We start from the raw sequence: 25747 nt of genomic DNA, 5'->3' as shown, positions 1-25747 counted from the left end.
ATTTGTCAAAATAAAGCCCCGTGGCTGTCACTACTTAGAAACGGATACATTTGCAGACTGGTATCAGTAGAAGCAAGGGTAAAATAATGTGCCTTGGCAGTTTTCTGCCAAAACGTCAGTTGTAAAAGTCTAATGAAAGAAATAATGTTGAACATTCTCTTTGTTTTAACTAGCAGGATTCATGGCTCAGTTGACTGCCTGTCAGAGCTGTCCTCCTCTCGGATGAACTATTCCTTTACAGGTGAACATTCCCGCACGTCCGCTGTCTGATTCTTTCTCTTCTGTCAGATTTTTTAAGACTGAAGAGGGTTTAGACATTTCCTTTGTTCTATTATATATAACAGAATTAATTAGTTTTCAATTTGTGGTCATTTTTCAGTGATGTGTGGTTGTATGCTTGTTTTATTAAGGAATTCGACGCACACTAAGCACTTCTTCAGCCATAGCCACGCAGAGAGAACCAAGTCGGAAAGGTCAAGTTAGCAGGTGGGAATGACATAAGCATGCATGTACCCTTATTGAGTAAACCATTTTCCTTTGGTGCCGTGGCTTAGAGGTGAGCCATATGCTCTGGCACAGGCTCAAATAATTTCTTGTCATTTCCTGAGCTCCTAATCATTTCCTGCCTTATTTCTACTCTACTTTTTAATAAAAAAAATGTAAAATGTAGTATAAAAGAATGTGTCAATGAATATACAGAAATGTATCGATGTTAGGGGTCAGGGAAAAGAACAAGTGGTTAAGCACCACATTTTTTTCTCATATGTTTTTGGATCAATCCACAAACAATGTACAATAATATTTTTAATAATATTTTAATAATATTTTTAATTCATCTAAAAATCTATTTATCGACAAGCAAATAATTTTTTCTATACATCGACAGTTCATTGTGACCACATCTGCCAAGCTCCAAAAAGGGCAAAACAACACTTAAAGTACTGTGTGACTTGTCCATAGTACCATATTAGCAACATTTTGAGTCTTTTAATTGAAATTGAATGTGTAATTTATTTATTTTTTTCTAATTTGAGCTCTGGCACAAATGAGATGTGATGAATTAAAAAAAAAAATCAAATTCATGTTGTTATTCACAGACAATCTTGACATCCACTGTTGAATCGTTCGCTTGAGTCAGATCTTTTCACTGAATCAGTAGATCCGGTTCATAAAATCGTTTATGAATCAGACTCATCCGGTTGTCAGGTTCAGCTCACTGACAAAATAATCCTGTCGCAGTTCTATGGAATATAGCGCACAAGTCGTATAAACTGCTTTTATGATTGTATTTATTTATTTATTTTTAAACTGAACAAACATGATCAGTATAATCTGTTTTTGTATGTAAAATAGATGAATCTGATTAAAAGAATCTGATTGTAACTCCCAGAATTCAAATCATCTTAAATTGCATGGTACCATAAAGGACTTTTTTGGGTTCAGTACAAGTTAAGCACAATCGACAGCATTTGTGGCATAATGGTGATTACCACAAAAGTAATTTTGACTTGTTCCTCCTTTTCTTTAAAAAATAAATAAATGAACTGTGTTAAAGTTAGGCACTTACAGAAGAAGTGAATGGGGCCGATACATAAATATTTAAATACTCACTGTTACTTCATTATACTTCATTATCAAAAGTATAAACACATGACGTAAACGATATGTTTGTTAATATGATTTTAGGCTGATAAAATTGCTGAAACTAACCTTTTCTGTACAGTTTTATCCAACTTACAACTTTGTTGCCATGATGACGTAACACTGTAAACCCTAAAACGAATGAAAAAAAACACGGTTTAAATTTTCATATTCATGAAATGCAATTTTTTTAATAATTGTGTTATCTTCCCTAAGGTCCACTGATAATGTCAGTAAATCTTTTTTACCAAAACTGTCATAGTTTGATCATAAATGATCAGTTTCCAATGATCATAAATTATTATTTTCCACCCTGTCTCTGGCCCTCTGTCTCAAACACTCAGTTTTGGCCTCAACTTCTCCTTTAAAATTCAATGTAAACAACCACTGTTCTGATTGGCTAATATCGTGCAGCACATCAAATTCAGCCATATTTGAAACTCAATTGAAAGAGAATAAACAAGCTATCCCACAATATAAAACTAAATCTTAGCATTTACACACAATGCAACACATTGCATCAGAATCATGCTTGCCCTGGATCAATGGCCGAAGCCTCTGCAGGGCTAGCAATACCACCAGAAACTTGAGGCAGTTGATATGCTAATGCAGTTGAGGTCCTATCCAGGAGCCCGAGGCTGCGTGCCCATTGCAAATGGCACCCCAGCCTGACTTTGACGCGTCTGTTGTGATAGCCGGCACGATAGCCACGCGATGCGTACCGCGGCGCCATGCCCATCTCATGACTCGAGTCTGAAGCCAGTGCTTAAGCGGTCACATATGCATCAACACACCAACCCGGCATAACCGCCGCCAATGACGCCATATACACCAAGAGCCTCTGAAACAGTGGGACTGTTTTTCTTCCCCTGAATGACTTCAGGCTATTCAGCACCGACTGTGCGTGCCTGCTCGTGAGGCGCGCTGTCATAATGGCCAACTCCATCCCGAGAAAAGAGATTTGCTGCACGGGGGAGAGCTTGCTCTTTTCCCAGTTGACCTGAAGCCTCAATTGGCTGAGGTGTCAACAGGTCCCTGTGCACACACGATGAAGTAGGCGCTGTAGAACTCCTTACGCCTGGCGAACCGAATCGAGTAGCTGGGCCAGCCAGCACGATGGGTTGGAGAGCGCTAACCACACCTCCAAACTCCGAGCAAGGGGCACCAAGGGGACAATCATCTTTGACATACATGCGGATGGGGCCTCGCAGCAGGGCAGAGCAGGAACTGCCACGTTGAGAGCAATCGCCTGCTCCACCTGAGGAACATCCGTGTACCCCTTGGTCGCCCCACCATCGAGGGTAGTGAGAGCGGAGAAACTCGAAAGTCAGGTCCGGACAGTAAAATGTGCCCTCCATGACTTTGTGAGCTCTTCATGCACCTCCGGGAAGAAAGGAACTGGGGTATAGCATGGCTGTGTGTGGTGCTCTGAGCCCAAGAACCAGTCCTATAGCCGTGAAAGCTCAGGGCAGTGTGGAGTGTTCCAATCGAGCCCGATGCTTGCGGCACCCCGGGCAAGCATGGCCGTCAGCTCCGTGTCGGCCTCAGACTGGGCAACTGCACCAGATGGTGGGAGCCCGGCCGAGTCCTCTGAGTCAGACTGTAACATCCCGCTCTCTGATTCTGCGATTAAAACCTCATCCTTCTCCCGAGCCCCGAATGAGACATTAAGCTCGCCCTGGGATAAGCTGCCGAACTCGACTGGTGGAAACAAGCATGCTGGGGAATGGGAGGTCCTTGGGGATTCACCCAGCGGAAATGCTCCCATTGGAGTCCCAAATTGCCCACAGCGCTAACTGTCACGCCCTTGTGCATGTAGGCAGAAGGACTGAGGCAGGGAGTGGCTGGAGTGGCTTTCTTTTTGAAGAAAGAAAGCTGCGACCACAACATTGCTATGGTCATGTTCTCGTAGTGAGAACATGAACCATTCACAGACGCTGCCTATGCGTGACTGCAACCCAAACACGTGAGACAGCGATCGTGGCCATCAGAGGTGGAGAGATAACTACCGCATACAGGAACAGCACATAAACGGAAAGGATGCTCTCGGTCAGTGCTTACTCTTTTACAGAAAATACACTCTTTCATTTTCCTCAAGTATGGCTGCTGAAGCACCTGGGGGTTTTCTTCTGTGCGAGAAAGGGAGAACCCGCTGTAATGTGCCATATATCCAACAGCCGTTTTACACTTTCGCTTTGCTTCAGAGATGATGTGGATTTCTCAACACTGCTCGGCTCCGAAGTACAAATCTGAATGAGTGGTTGCAAGCCATCTCCTTTTATACCCGTATGTCCGGGGGAGTGGCATGCAAATTCCACTCGCCAATTCTCATTGGCCTTTTCTCAAATATCAGAGGTGTTTGGGGCTCCCAAGTCCAACCCCCTTGTGTCGCTACATCTACACAACGTTGAGTGAGTGACAGATAGGGAACATCCAGCTAGTGCTTATTTACATACACCAACAATTAAAAATAGCACTAAAGGGTGCAAAATGCAGAGCAGCTCAATGAAACTGGATGTCATCTCCTTTTCTGAGTTTTAACTTTACACCGTGTCTTTTAAAAGTGGCCTGATAAACATGATAACGGTCAAAGATGTTTGATTATGCATTTTAGATGCAAAAAAAAAGCAAGAAGGGGTCCCTTTTTGTGTTCAAGGATAGTTGGTCACACTAGGCCTGTCTCTCTCCTTCTCTGTTTACAATATGAACTGAGCGCCAGTGGGTGTGGCCAAGGGTGCAATGACGCATGTTGTGGGGCATTTAAATAAAACTGAGCAATGTCTCGTGATGTCACAAACACAGTTTTCAAAATGAGACGTTTCAGAAAGTTTATAATGTTTGAATTATCTATTTAGTTTTATGCAAACTTATTGATTTGCTTCAGAAGACATTCATTGATCGACTGGAGTCGCATGGATTACTTTTATGCTGCCTAAATGTGACTTTTGGACCATCAAAGTGCTGGCACCTGTTTACTTGCATTATAAGGACCTGATAGAGCTCTATCACCTTCTAAAAATCTTTATTTGTGTTCTGCTGATGAAAGACAGTCATACACATCTGGGATGGCATCAGAGTAAGTGAATAATGAGAGAATTGTAATTTTTTGGGTATACAGTTCATTTAATGTAAATGCTTTTATAAAATAATAAACTTTACATTTCTGCATTTAAACTCTCCAAAAATGGGCCCCATTCACTTCCATTGTATGTGTCTCTCTGTAACTCTTGGTCTCTTAATTTTTTTTTTTTTTTTTAAAGAAAAGGTTGTTTCAATCAACAGTATGCCACAAATGCTGTCAACTGAGCTTAACTTGAATTTAATTCAGAATTTTCCTTTGAGATTTAAGGGATTTTGTGGCATGGTGCCTGTCATCATCTTATGATCCCATCCACCATTTGGTATCCTGGAGTTTGTACTCATTTTGGCTGTGTGGTGCTTGAGATGCGGGTCAACGTGGATTGCTTGATTCCCCCCACTCCATGAGGGACTTGTCTGGTCATGTAATTTTTCCCCTACTGTTCGTTTTGGGTCAACATGTGCAAATCCACATTTTTACTCCGGATTATACGTTTGACTTCTGGAACATTGTGTTGTGTTTGTGTATACTGTATTGTATTAGTGTTTTCTTTTATGTCTGTTGTTGCACGTTAAGTACTATGAGCCTGGGAATTGTGCTATATAAATTAAATGTATTATCATTATTATTATTATTATATAAAACAAAAAGACAAATTCTCTTTGTCTTTTGTTGTTTTCTCTCAGGAACCGTTCCAGTAACTTGCGGCGCCGATGGAGCACGGTAAGCGCTGGCTGGGGGTCATCGAGAGCAAACAGCAGCGTTGGCACAGGGCCCAGCCGAGTGGGTGGCACCACCAGCTCCTCTGGCTCAGATGGTACAGTCAAACTCCACCTGGGCATGCAGGTCTTGCTAATTAGTGGCAATGTGATGGGCACCATCCGTTACATTGGCACAGCTGACTTTGCCCCCGGCCTGTGGCTGGGCCTTGAGCTGCGGAGCCCGAAGGGAAAAAATGATGGATCTGTGGGCAGCCGACGCTACTTCAGCTGCCGACCTGGCCATGGGGTTCTGGTGCGACCCAGTAGGGTCACATATCGTGGTATCAACGGAGCCAAGCTGGTGGATGAAAGTAGCTGAGACCATAGCTCTCTGCAGAAGCTTGGGCTATCTAATTCTCAACCCATCTGTCTTTCTGTTAGTTTTGTTTTCATGGATTTGTGTGAAGACTTAAAGGGATAATTTACCCATTTACACGCTCCTATATTGTCACAAACCCATATGACTTTCCTTTTTCTGTGGAACACAAAAGTAAATATTAATATTATCCCTATAATATTAATAATACAAATGAATGTTAATATATCCCTAAGAATATTAGGAACCTAAAGTCCTCATTCACTTTTTTTGTATGGGAAAAAAAAAAGAAGTAATTTTTGGTGAACTTGCACTTAAAGCCGACTTGAAAAGACATTTTATTCAGAACTGCACTTAAACTTTCATAGCTGATAAACTGAAAAATGAAGTACTTTATGAATGGTTGAACAAAAGAAATATCATTTATGACATTTTTTATTATTTTAAAGGAATTCTTCACCCAATTATGACAATTTTGTTATTATTTACACACCCTCATGTTGTTCAGTACCTGTTTGACTTTCTCTCTCCCATGCAACACAAGTGACCACGTCTGCCAAGCTCATAAAAGGACAAAAAGTACCTTACAGGTAATCCATAGGACGTGCACTTTATTCAAAGTCTTACGCAGTCATACGATGGCTTTGTGTAAGGAACAACACAAAATGTGTTATTCACTAAAGTTCAAAGCACAATCTATGAATCTGAAGGCAGATGCAAATAAGATTAGAGATTCATTGGTCAAAAATGGCATAAAGTCGGTTCCTCACACAGGGTTGACAGGCATGTTCACCATGAACTGTTGTTGTATAGAAAAGAGCTGGCTTTCAGGAAAATACTTTTTTGCTTTTTGTGTTCCACCAAAATAGCATATGGCTTTGGAATAATTTTTATTTAATTATGTTCTTTGGGTGAGAACTATCCTTGCTGAGAATGTTTTAATTTTAGCTGGAGGTTTCAGTTGAGATTGGATATGAGAAACTAAACCGTTAATAAATGGAATGTGGAGGAAGACAATAACTTGAAAAGCAGCAGGATTTAAGTAGTTCAGACGATTTAATAACTTTCAACTGTGATAATATCAGCTTCTCAAATCCTCCCTAAAGTGTTTTCACAAAGCATAGTGTAGTTTGTAAGCTCTTGTCAATAGGACACACTTCAGAACATGGCATTTGCATTCAGAAACTTGTAATCTTTCATCTTTGTTCGAGAGCACTTAATGATAAGCACTTTAACGCTAACGTAATCCAATCAGAAATCTTCAATTCACTGTACTTGAAATTTCAACAGATAGTGCAGTAGTTGTTCCTTACAGGTTTGATCAGGGTTTTATTTTTTTATTTAATTTATCATTATGAAAAAAAAAAAACTTTTAAACCCATAAACAAAATGACATTTTGCATAAAAACATTTTGCCTTTATTGTGGCATTATTTATATTTTCGTCACAATTAAGAACATTTTGTTTACTTAGTTGCACTATAATATATATATATATATATATATATATACAGTGGGTATGGAAAGTATTCAGTCCCCCTTACATTTTTCACTCTTTGTTATATTGCAGCCATTTGCTAAAATCATTTGTTCATTTTTTTTTCCTCATTATTGTACACACAGCACCCCATATTGACAGAAAAACACAGAATTGTTGACATTTTTGCACATTTATTAAAAAAGAAAAACTGAAATATCACATGGTCCTAAGTATTCAGACCCTTTGCTGTGACACTCATATATTTAACTCAGGTGCTGTCCATTTCTTCTGATCATCCTTGAGATGGTTCTACACCTTCAATTGAGTCCAGCTGTGTTTGATTATACTGATTGGACTTGATTAGGAAAGCCACACACCTGTCTATATAAGACCTTACAGCTCACAGTGCATGTCAGAGCAAATGAGAATCATGAGCTCAAAGGAACTGCCTGAAGAGCTCAGAGACAGAATTGTGGCAAGGCACAGATCTGGCCATGGTTACAAAAAAAATGTCTGCTGCCCTTAAGGTTCATAAGAGCACAGTGGCCTCCATAATCCTTAAATGGAAGACGTTTGGGACGACCAGAACCCTTCCTAGAGCTGGCCGTCCGGCCAAACTGAGCTATCGGGGGAGAAGAGCCTTGGTGAGAGAGGTAAAGAAGAACCCAAACCATCACTGCAGCCATCCACCAGTTGGGGCTTTATGGCAGAGTGGCCCGACGGAAGCCTCTCCTCAGTGCAAGACACATGAGATCCCGCATGGAGTTTGCTAAAAAAACACCTGAAGGACTCCAAGATGGTGATAAATAAGATTCTCTGGTTTGATGAGACCAAGATAGAACTTTTTGGCCTTAATTCTAAGCGGTATGTGTGGAGAAAACCAGGCACTGCTCATCACCTGTCCAATACAGTCTCAACAGTGAAGCATGGTGGTGGCAGCATCATGCTGTGGGGGTGTTTTTCAGCTGCAGGGACAGGACGACTGGTTGCAATCGAGGGAAAGATGAATGCGGCCAAGTACAGGGATATCCTGGACGAAAACATTCTCCAGAGTGCTCTGGACCTCAGACTGGGCCGAAGGTTCACCTTCCAACAAGACAATGACCCTAAGCACACCGCTAAAATAACGAAGGAGTGGCTTCACAACAACTCCGTGACTGTTCTTGAATGGCCCAGCCAGAGCCCTGACTTAAACCCAATTGAGCATCTCTGGAGAGACCTGAAAATGGCTGTCCACCAACGTTTACCATCCAACCTGACAGAACTGGAGAGGATCTGCAAGGAGGAATGGCAGAGGATAAACAAATCCAGATGTGAAAAACTTGTTGCATCTTTCCCAAAAAGACTCATGGCTGTATTAGATCAAAAGGGTGCTTCTACTAAATACTGAACAAAGGGTCTGAATACTTACGACCACGTGATATTTCAGTTTTTCTTTTTTAATAAATGTGCAAAAATGTCAACAATTCTGTGTTTTTCTGTCAATATGGGGTGCTGTGTGTACAATAATGAGGAAAAAAAATGAACTTAAATGATTTTAGCAAATGGCTGCAATATAACAAAGAGTGAAAAATTTAAGGGGGTCTGAATACTTTCCGTACCCACTGTATATATATTGCATTACTAACAAAATTATATATTTGAGTTACATTTTCTATACAACATGCAGTTTTGTTTTTCTTTTGATTTTGGGGTGAAATATTATTATTTTTATATATATTTTTTTTGAACCCACTGAAGACTTCAGTTGCTTAAAATGATGACTTAATTATGATGATGACCTGAAGATCTCCCATTATTTATTTTTATAGTATTTTTATTTATTTTATTTTAGAACCCATATCAGAAGCATTGTCATGGATGTGTTGCTTAGAAACCGAGTATGTTAAAGCTTTGAATCCAAGAACGGATATTTGTTAAGATGACGCATTATAGAGGAGACGTTAGCATTCTTCATGTTTACATTAGAAATTAATGTGCTTAATGAGAAGAGATTGACAAGCTCATTTTGCTGAAATAATGTACTTTTGAATAAAATAGTTGCTTATTATCAAACTTTTATTTTTCAAACAACTGTAACATTTTTATATAATTGTTATTAGTTTCATTCATTGAAGTTTCCTTTATTTATTAATTTACTTGCATTATTTTCCACTCCTTTAAAATGCATAATGATTTCTCCCCAAATTTCTGGCTCCCCAAAAATTGTCTCTAAGCTTAGTTTGCCACATTCTTTGATGAAAAAAAATGTGATATAATGACAGCTAGGATTCCTGCAGGATTCCTAAACACAAACAACAGGCTTGTTGGTTTATAATAAATTAAAATTGCCTGCAAAAGCTCAGGCCTGTTTGTGTTTCTACTTAACATACAAAATAATCAAACTTAAAAACAAAACTATAAACGGCTATTCTCCATAGCTGGTGAAACTGTGCCATTCATTGACTGATTCCTCAATGATCATATCATTTTGCACTGAGGAAATAAAAAATAAAATGTTGATTTTGACATCTTTACTGGGTGTAAGGAAAACTTAATATGAAATACATGATGGTGAAAAAAATGTAATTTGAAAACATTGCATAAAAAAAAAAAAGAATTATAGTGTTCTAAAAGACAACTTCCAATGGAAGTTGGAGTCTGATTGCACACTCCAGCCTGTTTCTACAGGTATTTTGTACTGTCTATACATTCCTCTGCTTAGCACTGTGTTTGTCTGAATTTTAATGTAGTATTTTAGTAGCAAAATGTAAAATTAATTCATGCAATGTGCAAAGGGTGTTTGTCAGATTTGTCAAATACAATAAAAAGCTATATTTTACAGTCTGTTTTGTTTTTGCCTTTCGAATGTTTTTTTTATTTATTTATTTGTATTTTGCCATGTAACACAAGATGGTCATAACCAGCAAATTCCCTCACTCCCACCCACCAGTCACTTTGCCCCAAATTTCCTTCCCTGCTGACCATTCATTTAGTATCAAATTGATACGAATGTCTCCTTGGTTCACTTTGAAGCATATTCACAGGTCTGTTCAAGACCCACCCACCAAACCCTTTCAGGCACAGACACAGGAGTTCTTTAAATGTTCAGTTCTGTGGGCATGAATGGCTAACAACCCATCAATTATGCAGGCTAGGGGTCAGAGACCAAATTTGAGGTGGGGTCTCCCAGTAACAACTGCGCAAAAAGAGACTCAGTTTATTGTTTTGGTTGGTACAATGCATCCCATTGCATGTGTTAGTAGCATTTGTTTAGCCTGAAATGTGTATCACACATGTATCACCTTGTAAACTACAAAGATCCCTAAATCTCACAACAGGATGCTTACTATGTTGCAATGACTTCTATATGCATAGTGTTTATTGTGCAAAACCATTTTTTTCTTATGATTTTATATTAGTTTATAGTTGTAATATTATTTATTTATATATATATATATATATATATATATATATATATATATATATATATATATACACACACACACACACACATACATATACATATTTGGCAGCATGTTATCTTTAAAAGCATGTTTTACTATCTTTTTAACTTTATGTTTTGTTATTATATATTTAACAATTATGGTAGTTATTAATACATTTTGTGCCTAGGAGCGAGACCAAAGTTATTAAATAGCAATTTATTAATATCTCAAATCGCATCATTGAATGTCAAATTACACAGATTAACAGATACATGATACAATGAGGTTTTACAACATTTTTACAAGTGTGGTCACTGTCAATGCAATGAAAAAAGAAATCCTTACTTTTTTGAATGCAGTACCGCTGCATTCCATTATCTATATCGGATGGATCCAAACTTCAGGACATCTGTACACTAATTTAGAAATACTTTAAAAAATGAATCTCTCTTTAAAATGTAAATAAATATCCTATTTACGCCAATAGAACAGCATTTAGGCTAACAAAAAAGTCATTCTCGGGCATTGCAAATTATGTTAACAGGGATGTAACATCAAATAATGTTTTAAACATCTTTGTTATTGATCTGTTACTAATAAGTTAACTTACCATGACGGTTAAAAACAAATATAAGTGTGAATAAGGATTATTTTGACTCACAATGAGACCAAAGTAAACAAACATATCAAACCTTCCCCATGACTGAAAAGTAACCCACCAGATGTTCCTCAAAGTCACACTACAGATATTTCTTATAGAAAATGAAATAGTACAAAAAAGAATGTCAAACATTTGCTATTGAATTAGAAGCTTGATAGAACTGATCATTATGCAATACTCCTGTAACAATGTCTGACCTGTTAAACATTAACAGGTCAAATTATATTTGAATATGGATGCTGTTGACCAATAGACTTAAAGGAAGACCTTTATTCAAAGAAACAGAAACCAAAAGAGTGAAGAACAGTAAATGACGTTCTGAAACAGGCGTAAGGCTCTTATGGACTGTACACAAAATATATTCAGTTCAATGACAAATGTCAATGCTACAAAGGAAACGAATGGGATGAGCGGTAATAGTGCCTTATTTCTCAAAGTTAAATGCAGGAATTTAATCTTAACCAGCCAATATCAAGATTTCAAACAGCAGTTGGAGTAAGGCCCTTACAAATGAAACACGCCAGCTATTTGAATTGAAGCATCAAACTATTTTGAGATCCGTTTTTAAAAGTTTACTTCTTTTACCTTGACACAGCATGATAGAAACGTGTAACCTATTAAATCCATGGCTGTGACAGGCTGAAAAAACAGTCAAGCGAAGCAGAGTCGCTGATTATCAGACAATTTGCATGGCATTTTATAAGGTGGCTGGTGCTGGCACAAAAATCATAATAAGAAGAAAAATAAATTTGTGCTTATCTAGATAAACCGAGTTCTAAATAAAAGCTAGATAAATGAAATTCAGTTAATGCACATGTCAAAGATATATCAGGCATCTTAAGGAATGAAAAAAAAAAAACTTATATAAGCTTGTATATAAGCTTAAATACGTTGCCGCTTACATTTGCTTTCACTTTATCTTTCTGTTTACTAAGAACATATCCTGCTTTCATGCTACCTAGCAACCTCGTAAAATTGATTCATATGGAGGTCAAAATGGTGCTAGTCTCGTACTCTAGAGTCGTATGTCTCACTTTCGACTTTCGCATAAAGTCTGGTCGCATTACAGCTCATTCTGGCCAACTACTGCCAACTTAGACAGGAAGAGATCATCTGACTGATGGAGTTTTGTTTGCTATATACATTAGGGATGTTCATGGAAACACTTTTTTACATTTGGTTAACCGCAAGGCTTCATGAACGGTTAATCGTTTTTTCATTGGGATGCGGGAATAAAGAATGTTTATTATAATGGACTTTCCTTAAACACTACTCAATAATGTAGTAACAGCAGCAAATAAAGTGCACAGTGAGCTATGAGTCTAAATAGCACAATACATCTTGAAATGATAAAATCTATATGCGTTCTGCACGGGCAAGTTCGCACATCCGTGAGGCAGCAAACACAAATATTGTCATGTGTGTGGAGTCACACAGCTGCGGTTAAATAGCCTATTCTGGGTGCTTTGATTTTTAAATGGTTTAAAATTAAATTACATTGAACTTGTCTAATTATTGTACGAAATATGCACACCACAGCAAAAGGGAAAAAACACGGTCTTAACGTATATCAAATGCTGAAACATTGCTCGGGTGAATAATAAACTGAAATTATGTTTAATGGTGCAAAAGTGTTTGCACACCGGACGAGACTTAGGGGTGTCACACACCCAAGGTTGGGAGGATTACTTTTGAAATGTATTCCACTACAGATTACAGAATACATGCTGTAACTGTAATTTGTAACATATTCTATTTGATTACTCAAAGTCCATAACGTATTCTAAATAATTTGGAGTACTTCTTCAGCACTGGTAGATTTTTTCACTTGTTTTGAAAATCTGCCAGTACAGTAAGAAAAAATACACATGTTAAAAAAACATTCTCTGAAAAATCTAAATATCTTATGCAGTGTTGTTTCTAAAACAAATTGATAGATTTTTTACAGGAAAACAATACAAAATGTATTATCAAGAATACGATTTTGCCCTAATATCAAAGGTCTTACTAGAACAAAATACAATTATGATCCAACGTGAATTTTCTTAATAAAAAAATTTGATCGTGCCTGATTACATGTGCATGTAAAATGGCTAGAAATAGCATTTACTCAAGGTTTATTTCTATTTCTTCTGCTCCAAACTTACTTCAAACTTACTTCTCTGAATGCAAATCATAAGAAAGTGTTTCACCACTGTTCAAAAGCATTTTGGATCGCATCATTTATATGTATAAATGTTTTCCATCTGAAAGGACTAAATATTAAATGAAAGAAATGACAATTAAGTAATCGCTTCAGTAATCAAAATACTTTTTGAATATAACAGTATTCTAATTACCAATGATTGTTACTGTAGTGGAATACAGTTACTTATATTTTGTATCTTAAATACGTAATCCCGTTACATGTATTCTGTTACTCCCCAACCCTGCACACACTGGCTGCATCTGGCAGATGACATGGTGTGTTCTAAAATTTGAAACAACTGTTTTCAATGAAGGTACACACACTGCCCAGCTCCGACTCTGGAGGCTGGTAAAAGTTCTTCCATATCACGGAGTGCATTTTCCATTAAATTCGAACCAAATAATTATCAAAGGTTGTCCAGATTATTTACTCTAGCGTTGTTCATTCTTGAAGAAGGGGAAGGGAAAAACCTTGGTAACTTTTGTGTACTGGCGCTTCTCATCCGGTGTGCGACTGCCTTAACAGTCACATAAAGTACTCTTCTTCAGAATGCAGCACAACAGATGAAACACAATGCAGGTTTTTTGAGATGCATTTATAAAAATTTAAGTCTTTTTAACTTTGCTAGGTGTCTAAAAATGTGGTGATTCTACATGAGGTGCTGAAAGAAAAAAGAGAGATTCAGCCAGTGCAACAGTCAAAGACGTCCATACAGCACGTGTAAGTACCAAAACAAAAGAAAACAGTGCAGGTGCATGCAAAAGCATGTTTGAACAGCCCCTAAATTGCCCTATACTTGAAAAACTGACACAAAATCTGTCCAGAAGACCTGACGGTTTGTTGGAACTCATCGAGCTCGGGTCAGTTTGAAGACCTCTGTTGCACATGTAGAATAACCGCATAGTGATTTGGGTATTCAAATATTGATACATCGAACGGTAAACCGAATGTTGACTATCCGGGCACATCCCTAATATACATCAGATGGTCAATGAACCAACTTTGGGTGGTCAATGGGTGTGCCATTTAAAGCTGTAACTAAAGTGTTGAAGTGAATGCAAGTCATGTAAAAAGGTCTTCACTCATTGGTCCCTCACCAGATGCTAAATGTTTCCATTACAACACCATGGCAACCCATTATCACCTCGCATTAAGCCACCAGCTGCCAAAAACACTTATTCATGTCTCACACGCAAGCCATTACAAATTCCTTTTATCCATTAATTTTGATGTTAGATGAAAACGGTGGCAGTTTAAAGCCAACCGAGTCCAAGAGTGAACAAAATGATACATAATGAATGGGGGCTGTTTGCTTTCAGAAGCACAACCATTAATAATTTACATGACCTCCAAATAATAAATTAACAAATGAATAAATAAACAAGCAGGCAGGCAAACATCAACAAACCCGTTTTTATTTTTTATCCCCCATTTTTGAAAAAAAATATCACTATTATAATCTAATCTTTTTCATTTAATTATTCCTTGTGAGGGCTTTATCTGTTTACTTTATTATAATTTTTTTTTTTGTCTATCAAGTTTTCAAATGTGGCTTTCCGAAACAAAACAGTATTCTTCCTTTATCCAAATGACAAAAAATCAATGAGTGTGACATTTAGAGAAAGTTTCCAATGTCGAACCATTCCAATCAGTTCAATCCACATGTCGCTTTGAAAGCACAAAGAAAAAGTACAAAGGGGCTTGGTACAGGTGGACGCAGATGGACCGCACAGTGTTTCGCAGAGTGGGCACTAAGAAAGACAAAAGCGTATGGTTACAGCACAGTGGCATTGTGCCCTTCCATTTTAGGGAGTCTGGAGTCCTGCACCGTACCCATGGTGACCAAAAGTGGGCGGCTGTCCTCTGGACCACTTGCCCGAGCCAGAGATATGGGCCTCTGCTGGCCAGGATGAGGTGGGGGGCCAGACATTGGCTCCATGGGCAGGCCTTGCTCCTGGTATCCATAACCGATGTTCCCACATGGGAAGTGACGTAGTCTGTAGAGCGGAACTGGAGCTAGGGTGGCAGAATCCAAGAGGAGAGGGGAGGGCCCAGGTGGGGGAGGTGGAGGCAAAAGCGGACGACACAAACCTTGTTGTTGCTGCTGTTGTTGTTGGCGCTGGAGCTGTTGTTGGTACTGTTGCTGTTTGTGCTGTTGTTGCAGGCCAAGAGCTTCTGAGACCGTCACAGTTCGTCCTGTTTGCTCTTGCCCCTCACCTGGGATACGTGGGCAACTCACCTGCCTCTGTGCCTGGGCCTGCTGCCTCTTCTGTTGCTGCTGTAGAAACCACGAGCCGTAGGTTGGGTTCCACAGGTTGGTGGGCTTCCCATTGCGGCTTTCCTTCTCTGAGGGGTGGGCTTGCATGAAGCCCAGGTTCACATGACCTCCATCTTGGGGAGTCAGGGGAGTAGAAGAGGGTTTGGCAGCTGATATGGGGGCAGTGGCTACCGGTGGGTGTGGGTGTGGGTGGTGATGGGGGTGAGGCTGAGAAGGAGGTGCAGGTTGGGCTTTGTTATCAGAGGAGTGGCTGCTCATTAGTAGGGCCTCCCCATCTCTCTTGGCCTGCTCGGGGTGGGCAGTAGAGACAGATGATGTGTCCTCTGCAACCTGAGAGGCTACAAGCAATGATGGGGCAGAGGGGTCTTCAGGACGCATGGGCACCCGTTCTTCTTCTTCAGGGATGGGGCCATACTCAACAGGCAAAGGCACGTTCACCACATCTGGATCCTAGGGGTGGAGGGATATAAAAAAATAAGTTCACATAATCAGACAATCTAAATTGTTGTTGATGAAGACTGTGGATTTTGACATTTATAATATACAGTATATAAATATATTTGTAATATACAGTATATATATATATATATATATACATACACACACACACTGGTGGCCAAAAGTCACCATAGTTGGAATAATGTACAGATGTTGCTGTTATGGAAGGAAATAGGTACTTTAATTAGCCAAATTGGCATTCAACTGATCACAAAGTATAGTCAGGACATTACTGATATAAAAAAACAGCACCATCACTATTTGAAAAAAGCCAATTTTTATCAAATGTAGACAGGCTCCATTTCCAGCAACCATCATTCCAACACCTTATCCTTGAGAATCATGCTAAATTGCTAATTTGGCACTAGAAAACCTTGTGCCATGATACCAAACACTGTTGAAAGCTATTTTGTTCATTAAATTAAGCTTAACATTGTCTTTGTGTTTGAGTTGCCACAGTATGTAATAGACTGGCATGTCTTAAGGTCAATATTAGATCAAAAGTGACAAAAAAGAAACAGCTTTCTCTAGAATCTCGTCAGTCAGTCATTGTTTTGAGGAATGAAGGCTATACAATATTTGAAATTGCCATAAAACTGAAGTTCCCCTTCTGTGTCACTCACACGATGGTCTCTCTTGAGAGCCTCGGATACCACTCATCTTTGAGAAAAGGCCAATGAGAATTGGCGAACAGAATTTGCATGCCTCTCCCCCGGGCATATGGGTAAAAATGGACGGAAGCATGCATCTGTTCAGACAGATTCTTTTCTTCGGAGCTGAGCAGTTGTGTTTCAGCGAGCTGAGTAAAACCCACTGCTGTTCCACTCACCTCTAAAGAGCATACACTGTTGAAAATTAGATGAAAATTCAGCAGCTTTTCTCTTCTTCTGCACGCCAATGCAGACTACGCCCCTGAGCGCTTCGACAGCCCTCTAAAAGAGTATATATTTCTCTAAAAGAGTAAACACAATGACGTTGAACGTCTTTTTAAAGATGCATCTTTTTCAAGATGCCCTTCCGTCTTTGTGTCATTACTGGATGCGGTCGTTACCTCTCTGCTTCTGATGGCCACAGGCGCTGCCCCTCGTGTCTGGGCAGAGATCACACAGAGGGAGCGTTTGTGGACGGCTCATGTTGTCAATGCGAGAACATGACCATGGCAACATTACGGTCGTGGCTCTCCTTCTTCCTAGGGAAAGCCACTCTAGCCGCCCCCCCCCCCTTGCTTGCTGCACCCCCAACGGGCTGCGGTACCCATGTTGTCACAAAGGAAGCAGTTTCCTCACTCCCTGGGTCACTTAGCCAGTGCCCACAACCGGCATTCTCACGGCGATCAGACACCGAGCACTTGCAGTCGGCCTACCTTGCTCCGAGCCTCTCCTCAGCACAAACACCTCGGGACAAAGCAACGCTCCCCGACGTGACTATGCCTGCTTGAAATCTGTTTGCCTCACTAGATTTCACCCACTGCCCGCTCTGGTACTCTCTGAAAGAAGCCCCCCTTGGCACAGACGTGCTGGCACACAGCTGGCTCTGGGGGCTGCGAATATAAGCATTTTCCCCAGTGAGCCTACAAGTCCTGTGCAAGATCAGGAAGGTCAAGAAACAAGTCATTCTCGTGGCCCCCCACTGGCCCACTCAGACTTGGCTTTCAGATCTCACGCTCCTTGCGACAACACCTCCCTGGCAAAATTCCCTGAGGAAGGACCTTCTTTCTCATGGATGAGGCACCCTCTGACATCCGCGCCCAGACCTCTGAAACCTTCATGTCTGGCCCTTGGATGGGATGCAGAGGATCTATACGGTCTACCACCAGCCGTCGTAGACACGATCACTCAAGCCAGAGCTCCTTCTACCAGGCAGCTTTATCCCCTAAAGACGAGCTTATTCGCAAATTGGTGTTCTTCCCAATCTGAAGACACACAGAGCTGCTCAGTTGGGTCAGTGCTCTTATTCCTGCAGGAGAGGCTGGAGGGGTGGCTGTCCCCCTCCACCTTGAAGGTTTATGTAGCCGCCATAGCGGCTCAACATAATGCATGTGGCCGGTAAGTTGTTAGGGAAGCACAACCTGATTATCAGGTTCCTTAGAGGCACCCAGAAGCTGAACCCTCCTAGGCCATGTCTGTTCCCCTCTAGGGCCCTCTCCTTGAAAACGGCCCTCCTGATCACACTCACTTCCATCAAGAGTGTTGGGGACCTGCAAGTGCTCTCTGTCAATGACACTTGCCTGGAGTTCGGTCCGGCAGACTCTCACATCATTCTGAGACCCCGACTGGGCTACGTACACAAGGTTTCTTTGACCCCTTTCAGGGATGAGGTAGTGAACATGCAAGTGCTGCCCCAGGAGGAGGCAGACCAAGCATTAGAATTGCTGTGTCCAGTGCATACGTTGCACACCTTTTTGGATCGCATGCAGAGCTTTAGACACTCTGAGCAGCTCTTTGTCTGCTTTGGCGGACAGCGTAAAGGGAACGCTGTCTCCAAACAGAGGCATGCCCACTGGATAGTGGACGCCATTGCGTTAGCCTACCAGACTCAGGCCGTGCAGACCCCCTTGCGGTTTGAGCACACTCTACAAGGAGTGTGGCATCCTTGTGGGCACTGGCCAATGGCACCTCTCTAGCAGATATCTACAGAGCGGCGGGCTGGGCAACGCCCAATACCTTCATGAGATTTTACAATCTCCGGGTTGAGCCAGTCTCGTCCCATGTTTTGACAGGTCAACATGTAGAATTCAGTAATATGGTGACAACAGCTGGCCGGCTTTATCACTTGCGCCCAGCGTATTTTCCCTCCCCTGAGGTGAAGATGTGCGCTCTACACCCCTAGTCGAGTCCACAAGTCACGGACCCTGGGTGTCCTTCCTCCCTAGCCCTCTGGCTCCGAACTTAGCGGAAGACGTTTGCAGCCAGAACCACCACAGGCATCGACTTGCCTGCGCTGGAATAGGTGCTCCACAGGTTCTGACTATTCCAATATCTCCTGTGATGTATTTTCCATGGTACGGTCCCCCTGTTGGTGGACCCACGTCTCCCTTGGGCAGAGCCCCCTCTGTCCCCCAGTCGTTGTGTTTGTAGAGCTCCTCCCCGTCGAGGCAGGACCTACCACCGCACCACTTCCATGTGTGGCTGGTAAGCCCATGTGACGTATTTGCCACATGTTAACCTCCCCTGTTGGGCAGGATGTGGTATATGCTGGGTCTTTTCCCCCTGAAAGAATAGGATTGGAAAAGAATGCCTTCCCAGATGTTGATGTTAGATGGCCCCAGCCGCATCTATCACATTATGGAGAGACAACATAGAGAGAGAAAAAGCTGCAGCTGGTGAGGCCTGATCCCAGGCTAGTTAAGTCGCTTCCCTCCCTCAGGGATGTGGGGAACTATATGACATCTCTTGGGTCGTTGCAGTCTGATGCACCTGCTATTTTCGCACACAACAGCTTTTTTGCACCTGCATCAGCAGTCCACATAACACATTCAGTGTTGTGGCATTTTTAAATAGGGACCCCTAGTGTCACTACATCGACACAACAACGAGTGAGTGACAGAAAAGGAACGTCTCGGTTGTTGTGTTCCTCTTGCCACAACACTGTACTAAGCCGCTGAAATGGCCGGGACCTTACTCTCGGTTCCTCAGCTCAGTCTGAAAAGACGCACACTTCCCTCCTTTTATACACGTATGTCCGGGGGAGGGGATGCAAATTCTGTTCGCCAATTCTCATTGGCCTTTTCTCAAAGATAAGAGGTAATCGAGGTTCTCAAGAGAGACCCCTAGTGTCACTACATCGACACAACGTCTCGTTCCCTCCATCAGGGAACGGAGGTTACGACAGTAGCCGAGACGATTTCATGCAAAGGTGTACACTAGAGTCTTCAAAGAGAAAGGACAACTGGCTCTAACAAGGACAGAAAGAGATGTAGAAGGCAAGATGTACAACTAAACAAGAGGATAAGAGTCTCTAGTTTGAGAAATAGACACCTCACATGTTCTCATCTAACAGCTTCAATGAATTCTCAACACCAGTGTCATGAACAACAGTAAAAAGAAGACTTAGGGGTGCAGGCCTTATGGGAAAAACTGCAAAGAAAAAAACACTTTTCAAACAGGAAAAACAAAAAGAATGGGCAAAGAAACACAGACATTGGTCAACAGATAATTGGAAAATAATTTTATGGATATTAACCCCATTGAGCTTTTGTGGGATCAGCTAGACTGTAAGGTGCATGAGAAGTGCCCAACAAGACAGACAAGTCTATGGCAAGTGCTACAGATAGCGTGGGGTTGGGAGTATCTGGACTAACTGAAAGTTAGAATGCCAAGGATCTGAAAAGCTGTCATTGCAGCACATGGAGGATTTCTTGATGAGAACACTTTGAAGTAGTTTAAGAATTTTTTTTCTAAATTGTAATAGTACTTTTTTACATTGTTAATGTCCTGACTATACATTGTGATCAGTTGAATGCCACTTTGGTGAATAAAAGTACCAATTTCTTTCAATAAGAGTAAAACTTGTACATTATTATTCCAAACGTTTGGCTACCCAGTATATACACACACACACACACACACACACACACACACACACACACACACACACACACACAGTACTGTGCAAAATTTTTAGGGACTTTTGAAAAAAGTCTAGTAAACATAAAAAAGCTAAATCAATATTTGATGTGACCACCTTTGCCTTCAAAACAGCACCAATTCTCCTAGGTAGACAGTTTTTCTTGGTTGTTGGCAGATAGGATGTTCCAAGCTTCTTGGAGAATCTGTTTAGGCTGTCTATATCTCTTCATTTAATCCCAGACTTGATGTTCAAAATTAGAAATCACTAAATTAAACATAATTATTAATTTATCTTATATTAAATAATAACAATAAAAAAAATTCTAATATATATATATTTAAAAACATTATAATGTTTCAATAATAGTGTGAAAATTGTTTCACTATTTTACATATTTAATTCAGTGAGTGCTGTCCAGTTATCTCTGAAAATATATAATTTCTAGCAGTCCAATCTAATAGGTTAACCAGGAATTAATCAGGAAGGAAAATTTGTGGACATGTAAGTTCAAGTCTCTGGTAGTGCTCTGATTATATACTGCATATTTTGGAAACTGTAGATGGTCATCCGGGTAATCCATGCATGCAGAACATTTGCATCCTGTGCACACTATACATACTGAATCCTGCAAAATGAGTATGAGTAGAATCGTAGTGTCATTCCAAACATATCCACTGTTGCTATGCATTTTTCAGTTTTAAGATGTACCTGTAGACAATAGTTAATCCTTTCTAGGATTGTAGAAAAGTTTGGCCTGTCTTCTGGTTGATGCTGCCAACTCTGTGTCATTATCCGGTACCTAATTTATCCAAAAACAATAAAACATAAGTTTTACTTCACTATGTATCAGTTGCATGTGTGTATAAAATCTCTATAGGTTTTCTGTCAAAGATCAGCTTAGTATACAGGTAATATTAGATTGAAAAACTGAATAATCAAATCAAATCTCCAGCTGATTATGTTATTATAGTTTAGGACAGAAATCAAATTGTTCTTGGAAGTTCATTAAAAAACAGGGTTGTGCAACACTTAGAATTTAATTGATACTGGCTTTTTTTAAATGTCAACTCAGTTCCTGAATTTGATTTCAGCAAACAGAATACAGAATTTCAAATGGAATTTAAATGTAAGAAAACAGAATTAAACGGAATGAAATTCAAATAAAATCATATAATTGCTGCAAGTGTAGGTTTTTTTACTTATTACAATTTATCTTTCTGTAGAAATTTCCCATAAACATGTTATCATACATATCATACACACACCATATGGGGTATTTCCCCTATATACAATTTATGTACTGTTCATTATGTTTACTAATTTATATTTTATTTTATGGACCATGATTGATGAACACTTTATTTCCTAGTAGTTACAGTTTACTCCAAACCGAAACCGAAAAACATGTGGCAGGCTTTCAAGATAGAAACCTAATAGTAATTTTGTTGTTGTGTTTGACTAATAAAAGTCAAAAGTCAATACTTTTTTGCCACTATGTTGAATTTCTTTGATTTGCAATGTAATAAATTCTTCTTCCTGTCATGTAAATTCAAATTCCAATTTGAAAACCTGTGTGGTGTGGCAATTCAAATTCCAACTCAAGAACATATATTTTAACATATCCTTGTTGAGCACTGGATTTGAGTTTCAAAGTAACCTAAATGCATCCGAGAATGACAATGACACATTTTTGACATTTAAGACCACAATGTACTGCGAACCAAATTTAACGTAATCTATTTCTGTTTTGGGGAGTAGAGCATGAATAATCTAGGCAGTTGAGGTAGACGCCCACTCACACTGGCCCCGGGCAGTTTTTGGGTGGGTCCATCCGCCCTCCGTTAGTAACAAACTCGAGCACCTCTTGGTTACTGCGACTCGGGTACGGCATGTAGCCCAGCGAGAAGATCTCCCAAAGCAAAACTCCAAATGACCTGGAAAACAAGATGAAATGAGACAGGATATTGTAGGATAGAATGAGATGAAAGCTAAGTAATTACAGAGAATGGAATTAGAGTTTGAAAAATAGGGGGGTTGCCATGGCCTCTGACAGAACATATGGCGACTGTGAAGCAAATGAAACTGAGAATATTTTAAATAAGCTATCATTTCACAGCATGTATTTTCTCACCATGTGTCAGTTTTAGAGGTAAAGATCCCCTCCATAAAGGCTTCGGGAGGCATCCATTTGACTGGCAGCATAGCACGGCCTCCTTTCCTGTAATAACTGGCTCTATGGAAAAATACACATTCCCAGACACAAAGAACAGCAAGTCAATCTCAAGACATTGTTATGAATGCCAACAGTAGACAGATGAGAGATGTGGAGTGACTTATCAAAGGAATATTTCAGGCTGTTGTTCCTGACCTGTGTGACTTTCTTCTCCGAAACATAAAAGGAGATGTTTATACCAGAATGTCCAAGCTGTTCTTGTACATACTGTACAATTACAGTAAAATGGAGACCACGGCTGTCAAGCATGATTTTCAGGGAATGTCGGTTCCTCACAAAAAGATGTTGTATGGCTTCAGAAAACTGTAGAACATGAGTTGTATGGTCTAACTGTAGGATACTTTTTTGTAAAATGTTGTCAAGAAGTTTACAGCCCCCGGTCCCCTTCCATTTTCATTGAATGGACAAGAGGAGCTTGGACATTATGCTAAACTTTTTTGATTTCAGGAACTCATACAGGTTTGGAATGACATGATGGTGATTAAATGATGACATAATGTTCATTTTGGGGTGAACTATTCTTTTAACTCCAGTCTCCAGTCAAAGACAGAATGACAGCAATAAAAAAAAGCCTGTCCATCTGTGACTTATGCCAAAATGCACCAGTATTTCCTATCGATTCTTCAACTTCTGACCAGATCCCTAAAGCAATAACTCTAACTGTCCACTAAATGAAGTCTGGGATGAACTAGCTTGGATTTTTTGTCAAAATAAGAGGTAGTACTATTAAACTATTTCCAGTCTTTTGTGTATTCATTGCTCAAATCACCTATTACAGCATGTCCACCTCCACTTGGCTTGAATTAAATGTGTCCAAGAGGCAAATTTACTCAAATGGTATCTGGAAAGCGACCGACCTAGTTCATTTGTTCATGCGTTGCTTAATTTGCAAGTCTGACTCATGACTCTTGACAAGCTTAATAAATTAACTATCTTGGTACAACTAAGTCAAGATGATTTCTTTTCTATCACTATTCAAGTGAGCCATAGCAAGTAGTTATACAGAATCAAATGCTTAATGTGTCTGGATATACAGTACATTCTTGTTTGTCTTGGAATAACATTCATATCAACCAGTCTGATTCTAGGGTTAGTGGCTTGAGCAATATTCTTATCAACCTATCATTTCCCTCTAATTTTAGTGGTTGGTCGCAATTAGGGTTAGGGATTTGTATTAAAATTCAGCACATAACTTGTCCTGAAAAGTTTGTGCTATAGACATGAATGGTTTCTCAAGTTGTGCAAAGGTTTTCTTGTATTTTAGCGACTGAATTACCATTTTAACCTGGCAGTGATAAAATGGGCGAACAAATTCCATAGTCTTACAAGGGATTTGAGTCAGTAAGCAAACCCCAGAGCACCCTAGAAACCACCCAGTACACCCTAACAAATGGAAAGTATAGTCATGGATATTTGAGAGAACACACTATCTGGCAGCAAGGCTTGCAAGAGCAAACCTTACATTTTCTTCCAAAAATATGAAACTCTAGTTTTACTAACACCGAAGGAAACAAAATGTAGTGCAATTTTTCCTAGCACATGTGAGGAGTTATGTGCACTTCTTTTGGGGAATGAAGTTTAATGACTGACCTCAGTTTGTATTTCCTATAGAGCCAAGAAAATAAGGTAGATGTTATAACAATGTAGTTGCTAAATTGTATTCACGTGACATTCATTTTTAAGTCAATAAACTGGAATGAATTGATACATTTGTGTATATCTAGCAAAGGCTTTCTTGTTATGCTGACATGGAAACAATCTATTAAGTAACGTTTCGGTCACTCGACCTTCGTCAGGCATTTACAAAGAGAGTGCAACTGCACTCCATTTTTCCTTTCATTTCGTTGACTTGGCTGAAGCTGGCGTCCTACGCACCTATCGATTGCTTCTCAGGTGTGCAAGGTTAGTCGTTTATTGATTGTTATGCTGACATATAATGACAATGAATTGAATTCAATTAAAAAGTGTAATGCAAAAATGCTACGTATATATTATAAGTAAATCCAACAAATAATGTTTTCAGTGTAATTCTGTCAGCATATATAAAATATCCAGTGGTGCCTTATCGGACTAGCGATCCTTCTCATTTCCCATTGTGTGGTCACAGTAAGTCTGAAACATTTTTCCTCATGCAGAGCTCATCTTATCAAGATCTAGCTCTAATATTTGGCCCTCTGCTGACAACAGCGAAAAAAGAAAGTGAGAAGAGACAAATAGGTTTGGCTTTTTTTTTTTGCCATCAGCTATCCCGAGGCTGCTAAAGCAATAATCTTGTGGTACTATGCAGAGCATTCATCACAAAACTAAAATTCGAGATTAAGGCAGAAGATGTCTTGCCTGTAATCTCTTAAACAAAAGCATTTGCTCTTTTGATAACATCTTGGTGCCTCTGCTGTTATCAGTCTCTGGTTCTATATAAACCAGTGTGGCTTTCTGGGACACAGGCAGCCAGGCCTGCTCTACCTGCGCAATGAGAACACACCTCGCACACCAACCATGTTTTCAGCAATCTCACTCATGTGAACTCAAGGGAGACCAAGTCTGAGACTCTTTGAAGTATGAAATCGAGAAGATCATAGAAAACCTTTGTATTGCTGCCATCTGTCTTGTCCCTGG

General features: G+C 39.9%; 2 protein-coding genes across 4 annotated transcripts in view; one reads left to right on the top strand and one right to left on the bottom strand.

Moving 5' to 3' along the window:
- LOC127662404 (CAP-Gly domain-containing linker protein 4-like) overlaps positions 1-7330 on the top strand; it is a 74625-nt gene extending 67295 nt beyond the window's left edge. For 2 of the 3 annotated variants that reach the window (XM_052153559.1, XM_052153557.1), the window contains 3 exons: positions 174-241; positions 411-486; positions 5407-7330. In XM_052153559.1, coding sequence (XP_052009519.1) covers positions 174-241; positions 411-486; positions 5407-5800 — 538 coding nt within the window. In that variant the 3' untranslated portion in view covers positions 5801-7330. The remainder of the gene's footprint in view (positions 1-173; positions 242-410; positions 487-5406) is intronic. The other variant, XM_052153558.1, reaches the window with a different exon arrangement.
- A 3664-nt stretch (positions 7331-10994) lies between these two features.
- The window catches only part of LOC127662397 (ALK tyrosine kinase receptor-like), a 643215-nt gene continuing 628462 nt past the window's right edge, over positions 10995-25747 (bottom strand). The window contains exons 26-29 of the mRNA XM_052153544.1: positions 23030-23131; positions 22698-22832; positions 21607-21697; positions 10995-16281 (exon numbers count right to left, since the gene is read on the bottom strand). Coding sequence (XP_052009504.1) covers positions 15328-16281; positions 21607-21697; positions 22698-22832; positions 23030-23131 — 1282 coding nt within the window. The 3' untranslated portion in view covers positions 10995-15327. The remainder of the gene's footprint in view (positions 16282-21606; positions 21698-22697; positions 22833-23029; positions 23132-25747) is intronic.

This window comes from Xyrauchen texanus, chromosome 22 (genome assembly GCF_025860055.1).
Source record: "Xyrauchen texanus isolate HMW12.3.18 chromosome 22, RBS_HiC_50CHRs, whole genome shotgun sequence".
Classification (NCBI taxonomy): Eukaryota; Metazoa; Chordata; class Actinopteri; order Cypriniformes; family Catostomidae; genus Xyrauchen; species Xyrauchen texanus.
This window is presented reverse-complemented; position numbering and strand designations above follow the sequence as displayed.